Source organism: Ursus maritimus, unplaced genomic scaffold (genome assembly GCF_017311325.1).
Source record: "Ursus maritimus isolate PB19 unplaced genomic scaffold, ASM1731132v1 scaffold_5, whole genome shotgun sequence".
NCBI lineage: Eukaryota > Metazoa > Chordata > Mammalia > Carnivora > Ursidae > Ursus > Ursus maritimus.
Window position 1 is genome coordinate 42,470,728 of NW_024426663.1, and position 22,282 is coordinate 42,493,009.

General features: G+C 37.5%; 1 protein-coding gene across 2 annotated transcripts in view; it reads left to right on the plus strand.

Moving 5' to 3' along the window:
• Positions 1-6,670: 6,670 nt before the first annotated feature.
• Positions 6,671-22,282, plus strand: part of PDE4D (phosphodiesterase 4D) — a 1,076,631-nt gene continuing 1,061,019 nt past the window's right edge. For both annotated transcript variants that reach the window (XM_040622246.1, XM_040622247.1), the window contains exon 1: positions 6,671-6,803. In XM_040622246.1, coding sequence (XP_040478180.1) covers positions 6,762-6,803 — 42 coding nt within the window. In that variant the 5' untranslated portion in view covers positions 6,671-6,761. The remainder of the gene's footprint in view (positions 6,804-22,282) is intronic.

The window sequence follows — 22,282 nt, forward strand, 5'->3', positions numbered from 1 at the left end:
ATTTTAACAAAATTTAGTTTCAAATTTTGTACTTGTTAATTAAAATGATTTTTAATGGACTTATACTTCTATTTTTAAATATATTTTATTGAGGGGTTGCTGGGGACTCACCACTCTGTTGAGCATTATGGAGAAGACAAACGAATGATAATGAATTGCTTTCAACCTTAGGAATTTGTATTTTATAATCGTATAACTTGTAGTATGAAAAAGGACTTAAAATGTGCCTTATTCCACCTACAATTGAGGAAGCAGAGATTAAACCCATAAAACAATTAGGGAAAACCTGCAAGATAGTAGTTGATATCATGGCACAACATTGAGTTTACTGTTAGAATTCAGAGGAAGTAGAACGCTGTGTGACTTGGAGTAGCAGGGCAACTCTCATTTTTAGAAAGAAGGACTTGCCAGATTTTGAAAAACAGAAAAGTTCAGAACGATGGACAATACGGGGTGCCTGGGTGGTTGAGTGGGTTAAGCGTCTGCCTTCAGCTCAGGTCATGATCCCAGGGTCCTGGGATTGAGCCCCACGTGGGGCTCTCTCCTCAGCAGGGAGTCTGCTTCTCCCTCTCCCCCTGCTCTTGCTCGCTCTCTCTCTCTCTCACTCTCATGTGTGCGTGCTCTCTCTCTCTCTAATAAATAAATAAGAACTTTAAAAACAAAAGATGGACAATAGAAGAACATTTTAAGAACGTCCATTTAGGGCTAGGAGGTGGAAATGAACATGTCACAGTTGTTGGAGGGATTAGACCATTCAGACTAGGGCGGAGGGTTTGCACTGGGGACAGACTGTGAGGTCACAGGTCACCTGGCCCCTCTCTTTGAGACACATCACCCTGGCTTCTGTGAGGCAGCTGAAGGCTCTTCTAAAGCATGAGGGGCAACCTAACTCTACAGGGCCATCCCTGTGTTAGAAGCAGATTGCACCAACTTCAGCAAGAACTAAGTTGTTGAACTCTGCTGGACATGCTGCAAGATGTCTCTGAGTCACCCTGTAGAGTGAGTTTTAGGAAAATCAATGGGTAAGGCAGCAAGCATCCTTAGCTGGACGGAAGTCTAGGCAGGGAGTGTGGAGACCTCAGGTTAATTCCTGTCTTGTTCCACATAGCCCTGTGATTTTTGGCAAATTGCTTACCTTACTGTGCCTCAGTTTCCTCATTTGTGCCATGAGCTCTTTCTAGATCTCGGATTGTGTAGGTTCTAGCCGGAGCTCAGATAAGGGACAGCTTTCACCAAGCACCGTGGAAAAAAGGGGCAGGGTGTAAATAGGCAGGAAGTCTCTGGTCACCTTCAGATCTAGACCAGGAAGGACTCCTTTCTCTTAATTCACAACTTTAGAAGGTATGAGGAAATACTGGGTACTTTTCTTCCTTTGTCTCTGCACAGATCTAGCCGAGGGACACTGGGCCAAGTGTCCACGTTTCCTATCCTATGTGTGGACGGGACAAATTAGAGCCTATGGCATTAACTCAAACCTCCTCATCAAAAGTCTGTTTTTAACTCATATGCATCTTTTCTCTTAAGTTTTTGAGCATTTAACTCTTGAATTACTGCCTCCAGGTTTCTTGTTTGCACATATTTTGGTGGACGATCCCCAATAAATTGAGTCTATTTTTATTGTATTTCTTTGGGGTTATGTTTTACAGTGATCAAACTTACTTTTTTTTAGTACGTGCCATATCTACTTATTTTTCTTTATAGATTAGAATTTAATCCAGGAAAGAGACTGTCTATCCTGGTTTCATTTTTTTTTAAAGATTTTGTTTATTTGCGAAAAAAAGAGAGAGAGAGATCATGAACGGGGGCAGGGGTAGAGGGAGAAGCCTCTCTACCCCTCTCTACCCCTCCCTGCTGAACAGGGAGCCTGATGGGACTTGATCCCAGGACCCTGGGATCATGACCTGAGCTGAAGGCAGATGCTTAACCAACTGAGCCACCCAGGCACCCTATCCTGATTTCATTTTGATGTCTATTTTGAACAGCCCCAGAAAAACAGATCTTGCTGGTGTGGTGAAGAAACTAAGTTGGAGACAAACTAATTGATTATCCTTTAATCATTTATGGGCAACAGTATCCAAACCATTCTTCCGCTCTGAATCTAGAAAGTTTGGAGGTTATCTGACACTTTAGTAGAGCACTTGACCCATACAGATGCCCAATAAATGTGTTTTTTTTAAATTAATTCATCTGAGTGGTTTTATAATTCAGCAGTCACTACATGAAATTAATTACTGTGTAGAAGAAAAAATATTAATTATAAAAGAATAAAGAATAAAAAATTCCTCTAACATACATAAAATATATTCCGTAGCCTGTCTAATATTTGCAAGTAATTGGAACTTTTTCAGTCATAGTGTCGCCCTACATTGGCACATCTGATGTTTCAATGAATAGATGCAGCTTACGTTTGCAGGGTACTTTATAGATTCTAGAAAACTTTTTGACACACTATCTAATTGATCCCCATAACAACCCTGTGAGGTGGGTTGCGGAGATAATGTTATCTCCTCTTTACAGAGAAGCAAGCAACTGGTGGAGGAAAAAAGAGAAGGGATTTTCCTAATACCACCCAGCTTGTGTGTATGACACATTGCTGTAAGTGGAACTTATTTTTTCTGATGCCCAGTTCGGGCTTTTTCTACTCTCTAAATCCTTAATCTCTAGGAAAGAACCTGTCTTAACTCCCTTATCCTTTCATCGAAGCTGTAAAATTTATACAGGTGCTACAGCTCACATTCTGTCTCGGAGTGTTCCAGCACTGTCTATCTTAGCTACCACCTCTCTTTGTTTTTAAAGAGTTCTCCTTGCAGGAGCTGACTCTTCCTTCTCCCTAATTAACTTTTATGTGGAAACTCCTGTAGTAATGAAATTGCATGCGTGAGTATTCTCTCACCTGGTCTTCTGTTTAGTGCCCCTGGAGGGAGCAAGCGTTTCTGCTGTCTCATGGCATTGTCTTTGCTGAGGGAGGAATTTGTAGGAACGAAGATAGCTGCCTTCCTGAGAGTACACCTTTTTTTTTTTTTTCTTTTATCAAACATTGTTTGGTTTGGACACAGCTTTGGTATTTGCAGAGGTTACCATTTGTTGATCATTAAAATGCATTTGCTCATTCTGGATATTGGCTGCAAAGCACGATGGCAGCCTAGACAAAAACATGGACTTTAGAGTCAGACAAATCAGGTTTGAATCCTGATTTTGCTATTTACTGGGCAGTTTGCTGCTTGGAGCTGATTTCCTCTTTTGTGCAATGGGGAGAATTCATTAATGATATCTACCTCACAGGTTTATTAGGAGGATGAAAGACAAATGATATTTTTTTCTGATGAAATGAGCAGAAAAGTGCTGTCCTCTTCCTGGGCTGCAGATCCCATTTGTGCGGCACGTCTCCCACGTCCCCTCCATCTCTGCTCTCTTTCCCACCCTGCTCTGGGATGCTTTCTGCCCTGGGAGGCTGACCAATGAGGTGGACAGCCCAGCTTCCTTTGCCCTCTGGCTCTGTTGCATTTGGCCAGTGGGGAGTCCCAGCAGGAGATCAGAGGAGGATGAGATCTGTTTATCTCCTATCTTGGTCAACTGAGACTAGCGGTGTCCCAGAGAATAGCCTTTTTCAAGGCAACTTACCCTATGACACTCTCCCCCTAGGTGTCCGTGACTTCCCCCTCTCCTTGTTCCTTTTGGGGGTGATAAAAACTCCATTATTACTAATTGCAAGAACGTCACTATCCTTTGTAGATTTCTTTACCCTACTCTCATCTTTCGTTTTTTAAAATATTTTATTTATTTATTTGAAAGAGAAAGAGAGAGCACGTGTGCATGCATGCACGTATGAGTTGGGGAGAGGGGCCGAGGGAGAGAGTGGGGGTAGAGAAGCAGACCCTTCAATGAGTGTGGACGCTGACGTCATGCAGGGCTCTATCCCAGGACCAGGAGATCATGACCTGAGCTGAAACCAAGAGTTAGATGCTTAACCAGCTGAGCCATCCAGGCCTCCTATTGTCATCTTCTTTAATAATCTCCTTACTAACCCCTCCTTAAATGATCCTAATATGAGTGTACTGTCTATTCCTGGGACCTTAACTGGTACATTATTCATTACCACTTAGTTGAAAGTATATTTGCCTAGTTCTGTCTTATCTGAGGGAGTTGGATACTTTACAGTGGAAAAATAAGAACGAGTTGTTGGTACTTGTCATTTGATACTAAGAGAAGAAAAAGGTGGCAATGAAGGCTGATGATGATGGTGGTGGTGATGAGGTGAGCCAAGCATTCTTCGAGACATTGGTTTATACAAGTCAGGTCATTTAAACTCGAAACACACATGAATTATTATTATCTCCTTTTTGCAGATCTCAAAAAAAGGCCAGAAAGTTTAAGTAACTTGCCGAAAGCTACACAGAATGCCCCCGGAGAGCTGAAATCCTAACCTCTTTGGTTTCAAATCCTATGCCTCTTTGGTTTCAAGGGCCATACTGTTTTAGCCAGACCATGCTGCCTCCCAAGTATATAGGCTGAGAAGGGCCAGCCCTTCAGCCGTTTTCAGTTATACCTGTTTGCCTACTCAAAAATCCACAGGTTCCAAATTCCTATAGGGAAGTCTTTGAATGATGTCAAAGGCAAATTTGTTAAAAACTTGATGAATTCAGCAAACCTTATCAGGTCAATTCTGTGATTTGCTGGAGTTGACTGATTCGTTAATTTAAAACTATTGAGTTACTAGCCCAGTAGGGGCAACTAACTATTCCCTGGTTGCCCCTAAGAGTACTCATTAATTACTGAGTGAGTAATTAAATATTTTGAATGTATTTTTCTCTGAGAGTATATAAGCTTCCCACAGCATTTTGTTGGATTTTATTTTCTCCCTAGATATGGAATATTTAGTTCTCAGTTTATATTATTTCTGTCCACTTCTTAAATTGATTCAAGGTGGGTAATATAATTTCATATTTTCTGAGAACTTATAAAATGAATGGCATTATAACCCACTGGGAAAGATGACCAAAGTCCTGGAGGTATACTAGCTGAGAACTTCACATTTGTGGATTCCCTCTTCCCTCCAACCCCCACTCCCTGAAAAATAATTCATACACACTCAGAGAAACCATATTTATCCTAGAAACTCACAATTGGTTGTGCATTTTTCTTTAATCTCAGGCAAGCATTTTTATGAACCTGGAAGAAAACTTTGTGCTTCAGTGCCCTTTGGGTCTCCTGCGTTGTGACTTGGGATATTCTTAGCAGTGATAAACCGGATTTTTCCAGTTCTAGCTCCACCTTGCTGTTGTGGGATCTATGACCTCCCTAAAAGCATCGGCCTTTTAGTCTCATAAGTCTTGAGGGGTGATTCACGTGTTTCAAAACAAGTCTTTGAGCCTTGAAAGTGCACCAGTGCAGGATTCTGAAGAGCTTGGTGAAGAAGGTCCCTGTGTACTGGTGTTGGGGGACCAGTGGGTTCCCCTTCTGCTGAGGCCTGGCCTGCTCCAGGGACCTGGGCAGATGCTGCGTTCCCTGGAACCCTCCCTCCATGTGTCTTGTGTGTTTTGAAAGTATATATATATAATTACTTTGTTTGAATGTATTTATATTTTTGAATGTATAATTCACACTGTCCTGCACTTTGATATTTTTCCATCATTTCGGTAAAACAAACTCCTTCAGACCTTGCTTACTGTTGTTATTCTTTCCCCTAAATCTCAGGCACAAGTCTTTTGACAAACTTAGAGTAAATCCAAATAACAGAATACATGCTGTTGTGAGAACCGGTCTGTTCTTACTGTTTCAGTCTACATCTACAATGTCAGCGTTTTTGTGTTTTGGTCAAGCCTGTTTGCCTTATCCCCTTCCTCTGAGAGTGACTTCTTTCCCAAAAGGCATTTCAGCCCACATGCAAATATTCCCTGTGAATATGTAAATCATGCCCAGATTCAGCTGAAGATCAGAATGAACACAACTCCTGTAGCTACTGTATTTGCTCTTTCTCCAAAACTAAAGACAGAATCTCCTTCTTAATGTCCGGTGGGAAGTGAAGGTAAGGTAATAAGGTTATCACGTCATTCAAGTGACAGCTAGTCTGGGATATTCTTAGAAATCATAGTTGTTGCCGGACTAGGGAAACTGCTTCTCCCAACCATTTCTTACAACATCTTTGAACCCAAAGAGTAGAGACCACACTACATTTACTGAAGAGCCACTGTACTGTGGATTATTGCTAATGATGAAACAGGAGGCTACCATGCTACGGTCAGAGGGCTTTCAGATGTAGTAAGGTCCCTCTGGTGGTGGACAAGGCTACCTTGGTGACTGCTTAGTGGAAAACTGAGGGGTCCCCAGCTGTGCCAGCCAGAATCCGCACGCACACAGCTCAGCATGCATCTTCGTTTCGTACATGTAAGTGTAAGTTGTGGCTACCATACCTATTTTTTTTAAGCCACTAGAAATGTAGACTTGAATATTTAATGGAAAACAGATGGTGCTTGAAATCTCTAACTTACATTTAACAAAAGCTGTTTTGGAAATGCTGCTTGTGTGTACTTTTATTGCTTTAAACACGGCACCATTTTAGCTTGTTCTGCTGAATAATTTAAGAATTACTGTCCTGGTCTAAGACAGCATTTTGAAGTGCACGTGTTAATCATATACTTGATTAAACATTTCCTTGCCTTTCTCTTCAGAATGCCAGTTGGCTTTTGAGTGGATAATTGTTGCAGTGAGAGCAGTGACATTGGAAACAGCTATTGTCCGTTTGAATTACTTAAAACACCACCATGAAAAGAAATACCTGTGATTTGCTTTCTCGGAGCAAAAGTGTAAGTACCTTTTGTGTTCATTTCTTTTCTAAAAATGTGTACACAAAATTTTTTACAGTTTTCTTTAGATTTTAATACTGTGCTATCATGATCAGGCTTGTGGGAGACCCTTGGTCAACTTTCGGTTGTCAGGCTGTTCGCAGCTTGTTAACAAATGGAGACTTGTTCGTCTGTGTGGCCTGGTTGACATTTGATGGGAATTCTCTTTCAGCCAATTTATATGCCTTACCATTCATTTGTATAAGACTAATGGCGTGAGATGGGACGCTCTGATATTTGGATTGATGCAGAAATTATATGATTAAGAACTGAAACTGAAGAAATTTATGTTTTGAATATCGAATTTTCTGGGCGAGTCCAAAAGGATAAATTGAATTTACGCCGCTAAGTACTTCAATCAATGACGTTCCAAAAGTTCATGTACACAGTGAATAACGTGAATACTTGATCAGGGCGACATCACTTCCATGAGCTTTCTACCCTCGTCTCTAATTTCTCTTTTTTAGCGTTTTTTTTTTTTTTTTTTTTAAAGTGGATGTCCTCAGGGCCCTGGTGTAGATTAAGCCTTTTTTCCAATTACCTACTCTCCTTAAGTCACTGAATTAGTGATACTTTTTAGATTTGTAATAGCTTATGAAAGGAAGTGTAAGCAAAGAGACCAACCCCAAGAAAGCTGCACAAGGCACGGATGAAAGGAGGCTGTTAATTTCTGTGAGGCAAGCTCTAAGAACATGTCCCTTTGTTCATTTACCCAAGGGGAAAAAAGGCATCCAAACAGATGCAGTTGTGACGTAGGAACATTCATTTGAAGACATCAGAAAAACCACAAATGCAAACACATTTCTCTAGTATGAGAATGCTTTGTGTTACAACCCGTGATTCTTTTGTGATGGCCCAAGGCCATCTCTGATTCTTTCTGCAGAATTACTATCGGGCTTTTCAGGGTGAGCAGTGCCTGTGGAGAGGGAAGGACAGTGTGCTCAGTATGGTTTCCTAAAAAATGAGGATGTACCCAGAGGTGTGCCAGTTCTTGGAGTACAGACTGCGTTTAATAACCAACTGAAGAAATTCAGCAAACTCTGAGGAAATGCCCACATTCATTTGTTTCCTGGTTGGTGTTTGGTTGTATGGATTACTGGATAAAAGAAAGGGCCATGGCTTGGGGCCTGGAGTTCATTTGTTCATCCTATAGTTGCTCATTGTAATAGGAGGTGACTTGCATGCAAATGTCCAGATTGCCAACACATCTTTCTATTACTGAGTTTTTCTTATTGTAAGTTAAATATGAAAGCAAACCATTCACATAATGCCTCTTTCTTTCATTTAATTTCAGTGCCATGTGAGAGGGAAAAAATGTGTAAAGGCATAGGGGAGCATATTTTGGATAATTAAAAAAAATATTATTAAACGTTGCCCTGTTCTTGAAGGAAAACATTCTAAAAGCAAATCATTAACCGAGTCGTGACTTTAAGGAACTGTGAGCACTTAATGGTGCTAGGAGATTTCCTATTTATATTTGCTTAATGCAGAAATTTTCATCTTGGTGGAAAGGCTCACAATTCCCAGATTAAGAGAACCTGAATTGCCTACGTGAGTCTAAATGTAAACAGCAGAGCTCTCATTTCACTGCTTCCTAGATTCTCAAAAATCCACTGGCATAAAGAAAGTGCTTTTGCTTAATTAAATGACTCTAGGCAGGAGATTGCTGTTTCTCAGAGAAAAGAGCCAGACTTTTTGCCTACTTAGAAGTTGTCACCTTAGAGTTTCAAAAGTTCATCTTGCACTGGTCTGAAAAAGTCATCCTGCACCCCTTAAGTCTTTGTTATAACAAAATCCAACATTATTCACTTAGAAGTATGTGTTTCCTGTTCTTGATGAGGAAAATTTTAAGAAGTAATTTGGTTTAGGATTTGAGAATGTTTGTCTTTGACGTTATGACATTTAAAAATCCAAAGAGAATGTTCTAAATGTGAAAACAGCCTCTGCTCCTGCCTGCATGTCTCCATGTATCTTGATAGTATGTGTCATCGTGAAACTTCAGGCGCGCAAAAGAGCAGGAAAAAAGATGATCTTTAGACAATTATTTATTCCTGAACACTTAAAGAGTGGTCATATTTTTCTGCTCACATTCAAGATCTGGTGCAGCGTTCCTTTTAATAATTAATGCTCTGGATTCTTCCTTTATTTGGAAGGGATCCATGAAAAATTTTAGCTGTAAAAATATCAACAAAGTACCTTTTTCTTAAAGTGACATTTTGCTCCTTTGGGAGCATAGTTTGTGGTTGTGGTGGATAAAAATGGGAAGAACTCATGTGAATAGTACAGAAGTAATGGTGTGGTCCCAGTGGCTGTGGTCTTTAGGGTCTCCTGTGGGAGACAGACATGCATCAAAGAATCACACATGTATGTGTAAAGCAGTAATTCTCCACTATATTTCCTTCCATAGGGCAAATACTTTCAACCTGTCCTCCTATGTAGTGGCTTCTTTGTCATCCTAGAGAATGTAACTTCCTGAGACAGAGGCTTTGATTATTTATTCGTCACTGTATCTTTCACATGGTAGGTAATGACGTGGTAAGGGCGAATGAATACTCTGTGATACCTGCTGAGAGAGACATCCTAGCACAGTGACAACATATAATAGAAAGACTTGGCTCAGTCAGGGAGGTGAATCCAGGCCTTTCTGAGAAAAGGGGATCGTTGGGGTAGTCTGGGATCTAAACGGTGACCTAGCCTACCAAGGCAAAGAAAGAGGGGGCTTGCAGGCAGAGTTAACTTGATGCACAATGGTTCTGTAGGGTTAGGGAAAGTGGTGGCTTCAAGGTCATGAACAAAAGCTAGAATAATGAGTCCACTGGTGGTAACTGTAGGGAAGTAGACTGAACATAGTTAAGAGATATTTGGGAAGGAAAAAAGATCGGGTTCTGGAAAGGTCTTAGATGTAGGATCTAAGGGAGAGGAAAGGATGGAAGGTGCCTCCTGGGATTTTAGTTAACAAAATGGATGTGATCTTTCTACTGAGATGGTAGGGAGGGGATGGGGAGAGGGACAGTCTGAGTCCACAGCTATGGAGTTTGGGATGTTTCAAGATATAGGAGGGTGGAAAGCATCTTACTTAATTCACACTATAAGTAGATTGGGAAACTCAAGTCACTTATTAAACGTATACCTGCAACTGTTGATTCAATATAGAAAATAGAGGGACACTTTTATTGAAATTTTTAAAAAAATCCTGCAAGTTTAACCCCAAGCTTTCTTCACCAGATCTACAAGTTGCATTTATCTATTTAAGATTCTTACATAGCACCCCTAGTGTACCTCTGGATACTGAAGATGTTGAACAGGGGGAAATATAGTGACAGTTATTTCTCATTTGGTTTTTAACGTATTGGAAAGAAAGACCATCCATTCCTGTAAAACATTATGTGTAGAAAAGTGCCAAGAAAAGCAGCCTTATTCTCTTACTTCCTCATGTATAAACAAAACGAACTTACCTTAGTTGGTTTAAGAGAAACTTTCAAACCTCAGCTCATAAAAACAGGTGTTATTTTTTTTCACTATTTCTGATGCTATACTTTTATATTGTTCCTACATCAAGTAAAACACATAATTTTAAAATTTATTAATAATTATTTCCTTAAAAATTAATTCAGAATAAGTTAAATAGCATAAGCTACATTAATTTAAAGTAAATCAAAGCACTTATGCTGCTTATTAAATCGAAAATGTCTACATGAGTTGATGTCTAAATGAGTTAATATTGTCAGACATTATTAGGATAAACTTACATGCAAACTTTTATAATAAGTGTACCTAAATTTAAAAATCTTACAATCAGTTTTTTATCATATGTTATTAAAATATGACATATTTTACATTTTGCTATTGTGATTCACACATTTATCTATGACAATGAAAAAAGTCCACAGATCTAAAAAGTGGGAAACTATTCAACAGTACATTGTACATCAGGTGAAAATATCAAAAACAAAAACTTTAAGCTTTATACTCCTGACTTACATAATTGTTCCAACTGTCCACATCATTGGTTTTTAGAATATATGGCATCAATATTTCTGTCTCATAAAAATGGTTTCACCATACTTAACAGGACTTATAAACTTTATTGAGTTTCTGGCATATAATTTCTTCTCATAATTGGAAGAGAACTTAAAGATCCTCCGACTCAACCCTTTCATTTTGCTGATAAGGAAACTGAGATGGAGGTCAGGGGAGATGAAGTGACTTGCCTGAAAGGTGGCTTGGTTTAGTTGAAACAAATAGGTGAGCTTTAAAATCATACAGAGTTGAGCTCAAAATCTGGCTCTTTCAACTTTCCAGCTGTGGGACATTTGACAAGTTACTGACTCCAGTAATGTAATGGGTGATGGGGAAATGACATAATGATGCTTGATACTTCAAAGGTTGATTCTTTGATGAGTTCTATCTCTGGCTTTGCCCTAGACGCCGTAACTTGTAAGTGAGAGAGCCTCCCTGTGTTCTTTCCTCTCTGTGGTTCTTAAAAACAAGAGTTAACGATCTCTTACCTGCTTTTACCTATGTCACGTGCCTGTAAAATTCCAGTGTTGGGAAAACCATGTTGTCCAGATGAAGTTCTGTAAAAATTAGGGCATTCAAAGAAAAACAAATGGAAAGTATCATAAAATACAAAGCAGATGATCACTTAGGTAGCATCTGCTTCTTTACAAACTTTGTATTTTCTGATTTAATAATAATTACAAACGGAAAGAGAAGGAAAGGAAAACCCTTGGTCTGGCAGATAACCCTTCCCATGAAGTATTTATTTCCAGCAAGAAGTGTTGCAGTAGAAAATTCTCCCTTAAGTTTTATGAAATGCATTCTGTACCTCTTTTTAAAGTTTTCAGGCCACTTCTTAGTGGACTGACATTTCGTTTTCACGTCTCATCTAAAGTCCTTGTGACTTCTTGGAGTGTTCTACCTCTTGGGGCGCTTGAGGTCACATTTGTTTTTTCTGGGGGCTGGTTCTTTGTCCATACACTGAAAGGGCAGAGCATAAACAGGATTCTCTCTGTGCTAACCTTCCGAAGGGTCTCTTCTATCTGTGGAAGCTGGGGATGATTCTTGCTGTTCTGACTTCTGCTTTACTGCGACTGAACAAGTCTCATTGGTACAATTATGGATTTTAGTGTTCTGCTATATAACCATCCTATCTCAAAGCTCTGGTTGCTACAGTGAGATTCAGTGAGGTACGCGGAGCGTATACACATGCAGTATAGGTTTCAAAGCAGGAAAATCCCATGTAGAAGGGAAGCCTTATTTTTGTTTACTATTCTGAGTTAAAGTGGATCAACGAATTTCTCTATTTAAAGCTCGCCTTTTCCTGACTCAAATATGTTTTCAGGAAGTCATCTAATTTTATTCTAGAACAGCATTTAGTTGTAAACATGTAGGATTTTTTTTCCTTCTACCTACATAGCCTAACAATTTAGGACAGAAAGAGTAATTAATAATGATTATGCTTTTTGAAACTGTTAGAAATCTCATGAAAAAGTGCTCTAGCAATGACTCTGCTTTTAATTAGTTTAATTTGCTACAGTGGTCAAGACTTTATAACATCCTGTGTTAACTCTAGCAGTTCTTCTCAATTCATTGGTCCCAAAGAGAGAGGAGCCATTACAGTGACCCCAGCATCACATCCATGACTCAGATTTTCCTTGGCATTTCTCCAATGAAATATTGATATAGTATGACTTTTCTAAGGTTTCAGATTTAACTCCTGCAGCTTGTACTTCTGTTGAAAATAATTCTTAAAATAATAGATTTACTCTTCTTTGTATTAGGAATAATAATCAGGATAGCCCAGTGTTAGGTTCTGAAACCTTTCAATATTGTAATATACTTTCCCTGATCTAGCTTCTATTGTCTTACTGATATAAGGGAGCCAACGTGACCAAGTGTAACAATCTCCAACTTGGGCTTTAATATATTAGGATTTCTGTTTATATTTACCTTCTTTTCAACTTTCTTACCAAATAGGAATTTGGGGGGTGACACAAACATTTCTTCTATAACAGAGTTTGATATTCTTTTTAAATTTTATTTTTCTTTTATTTTTTGATTGTGCTGGTGTACTCTTTAATCCCCATTACCTATTTCACCCATTCCCCATGACCTCCTTCTGATAACCAAAGTTCGTTCTCTGTAGTTAAGAATATGTTTCTTGACTGGTCTCTCTCTCTCTCTCTCTTTTTCTTTACTCATTTGTTTTGTTTCTTAAATTCGACATATAAGTGAGATGATATGGTATTTATCTATCTCTGACTGACTTATTTTGCTTAGCATTATACTCTCTAGCTGTATCCATGTAGTTGAAAATGATGTAATTTCATTCTTTTTTCTGGCTGAATAATATTCCATCATATATTTTATCTATCTACCTCACATTTATATATCTCACATTTATATCACAATTATATATATAAGAATGGATAAAAGAGATGATATATATATATATCATCTCTTTTATCCATATATCTCTTTTATCCATATATATCCATATGTATCCATATATATCTCACATTTATATCACAATTATATATATAAGAATGGATAAAAGAGATGATATATATATATATATCACATCTCTTTTATCCATATATATCCATATATCATATATATATGATGGAATATTATATCCATCATAGAGATGGATATATATCTATATATATCCATCCATATATATATATCTCCATCATGGAGATATATGTATCTCATGTCTTCTTTATCCATTCATCTATCAGTGGATACTTAGGCTGCCTCTATACCTTGGATATTGTAAATAATGCTGCAATAAACATAGGGGTGCATGTATCCCTTTGAATTATCATTTTGTATTTTTTGGGGCAAATACCCAGTGGTGCAGTTACTGGATCATAGAGTAGTTCTATTTTTAACATCTTGAGGAAACTCCATACTGTTTTCCACAGTGGCTACACCAGTTTGCATTCCCACCAGCAGTGCAGGAGATTTCCTTTTTCTCCACATCCTCCACACCCTGTTGTTCCTTGTGTTTTCGATGTAGCCATTCTGACAGGTGTGAGGTCATAACTCATTGTTGTTCTGATTTGCGTTTCTGATGGTGAGTGATGTTGAGCATTTTTTATGTGTTTGTTGGCATCTGTATGTCTTCTTTGGAAAAATGTCTGTTCATGTCTTCTGCCCATTTCTAAATTGGATTGTTTGTTTTTTGGATATTGAATTGTATCAGTTCTTTATATATTTTGGGCGCTATCTTTTTATCAGATACATCATTTGTAAATATCTTCTCTCATTCCATAGGTTGCCTTTTTATTTTGTTGTTTCCTTCACTTTGCAGAAACTTTTTTATTTTGATGCAGTCCTAATAGTTTATTTTTGCTTTTATTTCCTCTGCCTCAGGAGATGTATCTAAAAAAAATGTTGCTAAGGCTGCTGTCTGAGAAATTACTGCCTATGCTCTCTTCAAGGATTTTTATGGTTTCAGGTCTCCCATTTAGGTATTTAATCCATTTTGAGTTTATTTTTGTGTATGGTGTAAGAAAGTGGTCTGGTTTCATTCTTTTGAATGTGGCTGTCAAGTTTTCTCAACATCATTGTTGAAGAGACTGTCTTTTTTCCCATTGTATATTCTTTCCTCCTTTGTCAAAAATTAATCTACCACATAATAGTGGGCTTATTTCTGAGTTTTCTCTTCTATTCTATTGACCTATGTGTCTATTTTTATGCCAGTACCATTACTTCCACTTTGTAATATAACTTGAGATCTGGAATTGTGATACCTCTAGTTTTGCTTTTCTTTTTCAAGATTGCTTTGGCTATTCAAGGTCTTTTGTTGTTCCATACCACAAATATTATTTTTGTTATTATTTTTGTATTATTTGTTCTAGTTCTGTGAAAAATGCTTTTGGTATTTTGATAGGGATTGCATTAAATCTGTAGATTACTTTGGGCAGTATAGACATTTTAACAATATTTGTTCTTCCAACCCGTGTACATAGAATGTCTTTCAATTTGTTTGCATTGCCTTAAATTTCTTTTTGTCAGTGTTTTATAGTTTGCATAGTACAGGTCTTTCATCTCTTTGCTTAAGTTTATTCCTAGATATTTTATTGTTTTTGGTAGAATTGTAAATGGAATTCTTTCTTAATTTCACTTTTTGCTGCTTCATTAGTAGTGTATAGAAATGCAACAGATTTCTATACATTAATTTTGTATCCTACTAAATTTTACTGAAATCATCTATCAGTTCTAATAGTTTTTGGTAGAGTCTTTAGGTTTTTCTGTATATAGTATCATGTCATCTGCAAATGGCAAGAGCTTTACTTCTTCCTTACCAGTTTAGATGCCTTTTATTTCTTTGTGCTGTGTCTCGCTGTGTCTATGACTTCCAGTACTATGTTGAATAAAAGTGGTGAGTGGACATCCTTATCTTGTTCCTGACCTTAGGGGAAATGCTTTCAGGTTTTTACCACTAAGTATGATATTGGTTGTGGGTTTTTCATATAAGGCCTTGATTATGTTGAGGTATGTTGCCTCTAGACTTAACTTGCAAAGAGTTTTTATAATGAATGGATGTTATACTTTGTTGAATGCTTTTTCTGGATCTATCAAAATGATCATATGTGGTTTTTATCCTTTCTCTTATTGATGTGACATATCATGGTATCATGTTGATTGTTTTGTGAATATTGAACCATCCTTGCATCCCTGGAATAAATCACACTTGATGGTGGTGTATGATTTTTTAAACATATTGTTAGATTTGGTTTGCTAACATTTTATTGAGGATTTTTGCACCTATATTCATGAGGAATAGTGGCTTGTAGTTCTCTTTCTTAGTGGTGTCTTTATCGGGCTTTGTTATTAGGGTGATACTGGACTTACAGGGTAAATCTGGAAGTTTTCCATCTTCTGTTTTTTTGGAATAATTTGAGAAGAATAGGTATTAACCGTTCTTTAAATATTTGGTAGAATTTACCCATGGAGCCATTTGGTCTTGGTCTTTTGTTTTTCAGGAATTTTTTTTGATTAGTGATTCAGTTTCATTGCTGGTAATCTGTCTGTTCCAATTCTTTTTCTTTTTTTTTTTATTATATTATGTTAGTCACCATACAGTACATCCCTAGTTTTTGATGTAAAGTTCCATGATTCATTACTTGCGTATAACACCCAGTGCACTGTGCAATATGTGCCCTCCTTAATACCCATCACCAGCCTATCCCATTCCCCCATCCCCCTCCCCTCTGAAGCCCTCAGTTTGTTTCCCAGAGTCCATAGTCTCTCATGGTTCATTCCCTCTTCTGTTTACCCCCCCTTTCTTCTTCCCTTTCTTCTCCTACCGATCTTCCTACTTCTTATGTTCCATAAATGAGTGAAACCATATGATAATTATCTTTCTCTGCTTGACTTATTCCAATTTTCTATTTCTTCCTGCTTTAGTTTTGGTAGGTTATATGAATCTAGAAATCAACCACAAGGGAAAATTTGGAAAGGGCACAAATATATGAAGGTTAAATAACATGCTACTCAGCATTGAATGGGTCACCCAGGAAATCAAGGAAGAAATCAAAAAGGACATGAAACAAATGAAAATGAAAACACAATGGTCCAAAACCTTTGGGATGCAGCAAAAGCGGTTCTAAAAGTATAGTATATAGCAACACAGGCTGACCTCAAGAAACAAGAAAAATAAACAACCTAACCTTACACCTAAATGAGCTAGAAAAAGAAGAATAAACAAAACCCAAACCCAGAAAAAGGAAGGAAATAATAAAGATTGGAACAGAAATAAGTGATGCAGAAACTAAAAAAACAAAAACAAAAATGAAAACAAAAAACCCACAAAAAACAAAAAGAGTGAACAGATCAATGAAACCATGAGCTGGTTCTTTGAAAAGATCAACGAAATTGGCACACCTCTAGCCAGACTCATCAAAAAAAGGAGAGAGAGAGAGAGAAAGAGAGAGGAGGACCCAAATAAACAAAATCACTAATGAAAGAGAAGTAATGATTGACACTACAGAAATACAAACAATTGTGTCAGAATATTGTGAAAACCTGTATGCCAACAAATTGGACAACTTACAAGGAATGAATAAATTCCTAGAGTTGATATCCTCAAGGACTGATTTTAAGAAGTCACTGTGGTATTGGTGCCCAAAGGTTGGTGACTGATATTCCAGAAGCCACATATTCTCTCAGTTTGATGACACTGAAAATGATCTGGTGAACATCATCCTCTTCATTTCCTGTTTTCTAGATTTTATGGTAGGGAAACTCAGAGGTGATTTTTGAGTTTCCAATGATCTCTTCATAGATCTCAGGGCTAATTTTAATTTTAACTTAAAAATATTTTCTTTTCCATCCCTCTTGTTATTTTGCTTTTAACATATTGTTTATTATTGACATACAATCCAGTGATAGAGATCTCTGAAGTTCTTTGTCATATTGGTGGATTTACCAGTTGAAAAAAAACTTTTCAGATTTTCAGTCTGATTATCTGAACCATCTCCATTCCCTTTACCAATACCATTGCTTTTATATTAACCAGAAGTGGGAAGTGAATGTATGGACAAAAAGGAGAGGCACATACAGATTTCTATACTTATAGTGTATTTTTAAACCAGAGGTTATTAAAAAACTGGAAAACAGTATGGAGGTTCCTCAAGAAGTTAAAAATAGAGCTACCCTACGACCCAACAATTGCATTACTAGGTATTTAGCCTAAGGATACAAACATTGTGATCCAAAGGCACACCTGCACCCCAATGTTTATAACACCAATGTCCACAATAGCCAAACTATGGAAAGAGCCTGGATGTCCATCAACAGATGAATGGATGAAGAAAATGTGGCATATATATACAATGTAATGCTACTTAGCCATCAAAAGGCTGAATACTTACCATTTACATCAATGTGGATGGAACTGGAGGATATTATGCTAAACGAAATAAGTCAATCAGAGAAAGACAATTATCATATGGTTTTACTTGTATGTGGAGTATAAGAAACAAAACAGGATCTTAAGGGAAGGGAGGGAAAAATGAAATAAAGTGAAATCAGAGGGGGAGACAAATCATAAGAGCTCTTAACTATCTGAAACAAATTGACAATTGCTGGGGGAGTGGGGTAACTGGCTGATTGGCATTAAGGAGGGCATGTGATGTAATGAGCACTGGGTGTTCTGTGCAACTGATGAATTACTGAACTCGACATCTGAAACTAATGATACACTATATGTTAACTAATTGAATTTAAATTAAATAAGTAAAAAAAATGTAAGTAACTTTCCTTACAATATCTCTGTTGATATTTTCTGAGTTCATGAATTTTTATAAATCTCATCTGCTAGAATGAACTGGATAAATTTTAATTTTTCCTTAATCAGTTCTCTTATGTATTGAATTTTAAAGTATCTTGTAGTATTTTACATTAAATTCCTGATTTGCTAGTGCCATGTATCATTTTCTTCCTACCAGTAGGAAAGATTCAAGATCTCTTCTGTTCAATTGGATTTGTTAGTTTCTTGATGAAATTGCCCTCTGTTTGACTTCAGATTCTTTTGGATGCTCTACATTTGGATAAAATTGGCACTCACCAGATGTCTTTTAATTGAAGTTCCCTGTTGTCTTTTGACAGAATTGTTGTTTAGTGTTTATTCAAAACCAGAAGCAAATCCTGGATGTTTGGAGGGTACAGGGTATCTGGAAAATTCTTTACATATTGAGTTGAAAGTCCACCTAAATGGGCTGTCACTTTTGAGTCTAGTGCTGGGAGTCCACCTGGTGAAATATATACCCCAGAGCCTTCCTAGAATAGCCTCTTTGCCCAAAAGACTTCAAAAATTTTGTCCAAAGTTTGTAAACCAAATTTATCTTATGCCTTAAGAAAATGTTTTTTTCAGCTATACTTTTATATTGCTGAATTTGGGGAAGGAATTGCTCTTTTCATGAACCATGGTGAGTAATTTATAACATTGCAGTCTATTGGTGCCTTGCTGGAGAGGGCAGAAAAGAAAGAAATTTGGGAAGGATGATACACTTTGTATGGCATTGCAGAGGTATCTACATTTATAATTCTTCACAGTTACCCTGTAAGAGTGATTGTTTTGTAATTTTATGATTAAAACAAAAATAATGGTTCCCTTCCCAGACTGTCCTCCTTTCTCTACTGTATCAGTCACCACCTAAATACAAGATTGCAAAAGTTGTCACAACTTGGGGTGCCTGGGTGGCCTAGGCAGATAAGCATCTAACTCTTGATTTTGGCTCAGGTCAGGATCTCAGGGGCATGAGATCCAGCCACCTGCGTCAGGGCTTCATGCTCAGTGGGGAATCTGCTTGAGATTCTTTCCCTCTGCCCCGCCCCCCTCCCCACCGCATGTGTGTGCGCTTGCACACACACACACACTCTCTCTCTCTCTCAAATAAATGAAACTTAAAAAAAAGGTGTCACAACTTGGGATCCTGATAAAGTTAAGTATATGGAAACTGGACTTTTCCCTGTGGTCACTCATCAGAGTTCAAAGAAAGTCAGAAGAAAGACTATATGTAAAGCTGCTTTGAAAAGTGTAATGTACAAAGCAAAACCAAAATAATATTCTTGCTTGTGTTTTTATTGGCCACAAACTGAAATGCTGATGTGTAGTTTTAGAGGTTTCATTCTTTCCATTATTATTCTTGCTTCCTGCTTGTACTATTTATTTATAAAATTCAGCAAATGTTTGTTGAATGGTTACTGTGTGTCTGGAACTGTGCTGGGATCTGGTGAGCCAATAGTAAGATACTTATGGTCTCTCCCTTTATAGAGTATATTTGACAGCTAAACTTACATTTTTTATAATTTTATTGCTCTTATTTTATTCTCCTCCCCCACCCTAACCCTAACCACTCAAGTTTATCCCACTTTAATCTTTAATTCTTGCCAGGAAGTCTGAAGTCTCATCCCTCTCACACCTCTGCGTACTTGTCTTCATCACGTTGTGGGTAACTTGTTTGGCAGATACTCTGAGCTGTGAATAATGCACCATAATTGTCAATTATGCTCATTGTTGCAGAAACATAGATTATTTTAGAGCCGTTAAAGAGAATCTTTCTCAGATGATCAACAATAGTACAAGAATAACTGAGACCAAAATGAATGTGAGCATGGAGGAAAAGTCGGAAAGAATAAGGACTGATCACCAACCATTTCTTTTGAAATCAATCACACGACAGTTGTAGTGGCCAAAGTCCATCATTACACTACCGTCTTAGAAAAACCTCTACTTATTTTTCAATATTGTGATGTGTTTGCTATTTCATTTTTGGACAGTTTCAAGTTGGAGTTGAATTCCGAATGATTATGTCCCAGAAATAATTGCATATGTTGTACTTAACCATGTAAACACCAAAGATACATAAAAATAGAAAGGAGTCTCATTGAATCGATAATAACTATTCAAGAATTCCTGCAGACAGTATCACTCTGTAACAAAGTGAAGTTATGAAGAAAAGCATAATAATTTGGTGGAGTTTTCTATTAATAGTATTTTGCTCCAGAAAAAAAAATTACTTTTAAAGGCATTTTAACTATAGCTAATTCTCTATTTTTAAAACTATAGTTAAATATTACTTTTTACTATTGAAATGGCTACCTGTAAGCAAAGGTTTTAAAGGTTGAAAATAATTTCAATTAAAATTATTGATATGTTTATATGGTTTCCCAAGATCAGCGTTTTCAAGGGCAGCAGGGAAGTGGTCTTTAAGGTCCTGGCTTATTGTCTTGCCTTTGCCACTTTTTATCTATATCGTGGTGGAGGAAAGGAAGGTGAGGAAACTATAAATAATTAGGTTATTATCAAATGCTCCCAATATCTGTGATGATTGTTTCAAGGCTAAAATGAGAAAACAGTATCAAAATCACATTACAAAATAAAAATAAACAAAAAGCCAAACCAACCCAGTAGAAAACAATCTGAAACAATGTTATATGGTATTAATTGTATCATATGCTTCTGTACCAAATAATTTAAGTCTTAGGGATTTTTTAAACAATAGAATTGATCCATCAGTAAACAGAGTAACGTAGAACAACCTTACTTTTATTGTTGAAAAAGGTCATTCTGTCAGTTCACGTGTTCTCCTCAATTGTGCATATTAAAAGCCATGATGCCAAGGTCAAGAAAGATTAATTGTTTGGGGTGCCTGAGTGGCTCAGATGGTTAAGTGTCTGCTTTCGGCTCATGTCATGATCCCAGGGTCCTGGGATCGAGCCTCATGTCAGGCTCCCAGCTCAGCTGGGAGTCTGTTTCTCCTCCCTCTGCCTCTCCCCTTGCTTGTGCTCTCTGTTTCTCTCTCTCAAATGAATAAAAAAAATCTTAAAAAAAAGAAAAAGAAAGATTAATTGTTAAATAGAGCTCCCTCCCTCCCCCGACCCTGCTTTCCAGTGCCTTCTAGGTTAGGTCACATACCACACACGTGGAATTACAGGCACAGCCCCATTTGCAGCACAGTGTCTGGGACTACACATTTCGCTTGTGACTCAAGGTCATATCTGCCCTTCCCCTTACCGTTTTTACTACTCTAGCAATCTAGATTTTGGTTTTGGCAATATTGCTTCTGTGTCAATGACTTGGACATGTTTATAGCCCTCAACATCCTGCCTTTAATTCAGTCAACAGTATTTATTAAGCTCTCACCAGCTATACGACCGCATGACAGCAGTCATACTCCACAGAGCTGTGCACTCAATGGTACCCCAGAGGTTCAGAGAGTTAGCACTCCACCAAGTCATAGCCAGGTTAGGATTTAAGCTTTTCAGAGAATCTGAGCATTAACAACCAAATGTATTACAGCTACTGAAAACCTTGACAACACCACAGTGCCACAATGAAAACTATCTTCGCAACAAGCTCATTGAAAACAAAAAGAGACAAGCTTCAGAGGCCTTCATCTCTGCTTACTGCGTGGGCTTTAAAATATTAATTTCATATAATAATAATTTTGTATATTTCTAGAAGGGGCCATTACCTAGCATTAATTTAGCAGCAGGGTTACGTTTAAACAGAATATGAATCCAATCAAGAGAGACCTTGGCATTGCTCAGAAGCAATAGTCTCTGAAGGAATATTCAAAGATAAACGAGGGAGTTGAGAAAAAGATGAGAACTCCCTTGTATGTATGCATATAAAAACTTAAGAAGCGAAAGATTTTTTCCCTCCATTTGTTCTGGGGACTCAGAACATGTAATCCCTCGGCCAAAGTAATTGAAATAATTGGCAAAGTAGTCAGAGGAGCATGTCCTCCAGTGTGTAGTATTGTTGTCTATTCAGAACAGATATAAGTTACAACTTTCTGATAGGTTTTCTAGTGTAGGGATAGTCTTTTTTGAGGAAATTATGAGATGGCCTTACAATGAGATCTTTCAAAGTTCTGATCAAGTTTTATGGTTCTTCACATGGGTATTGGTGTTAATAC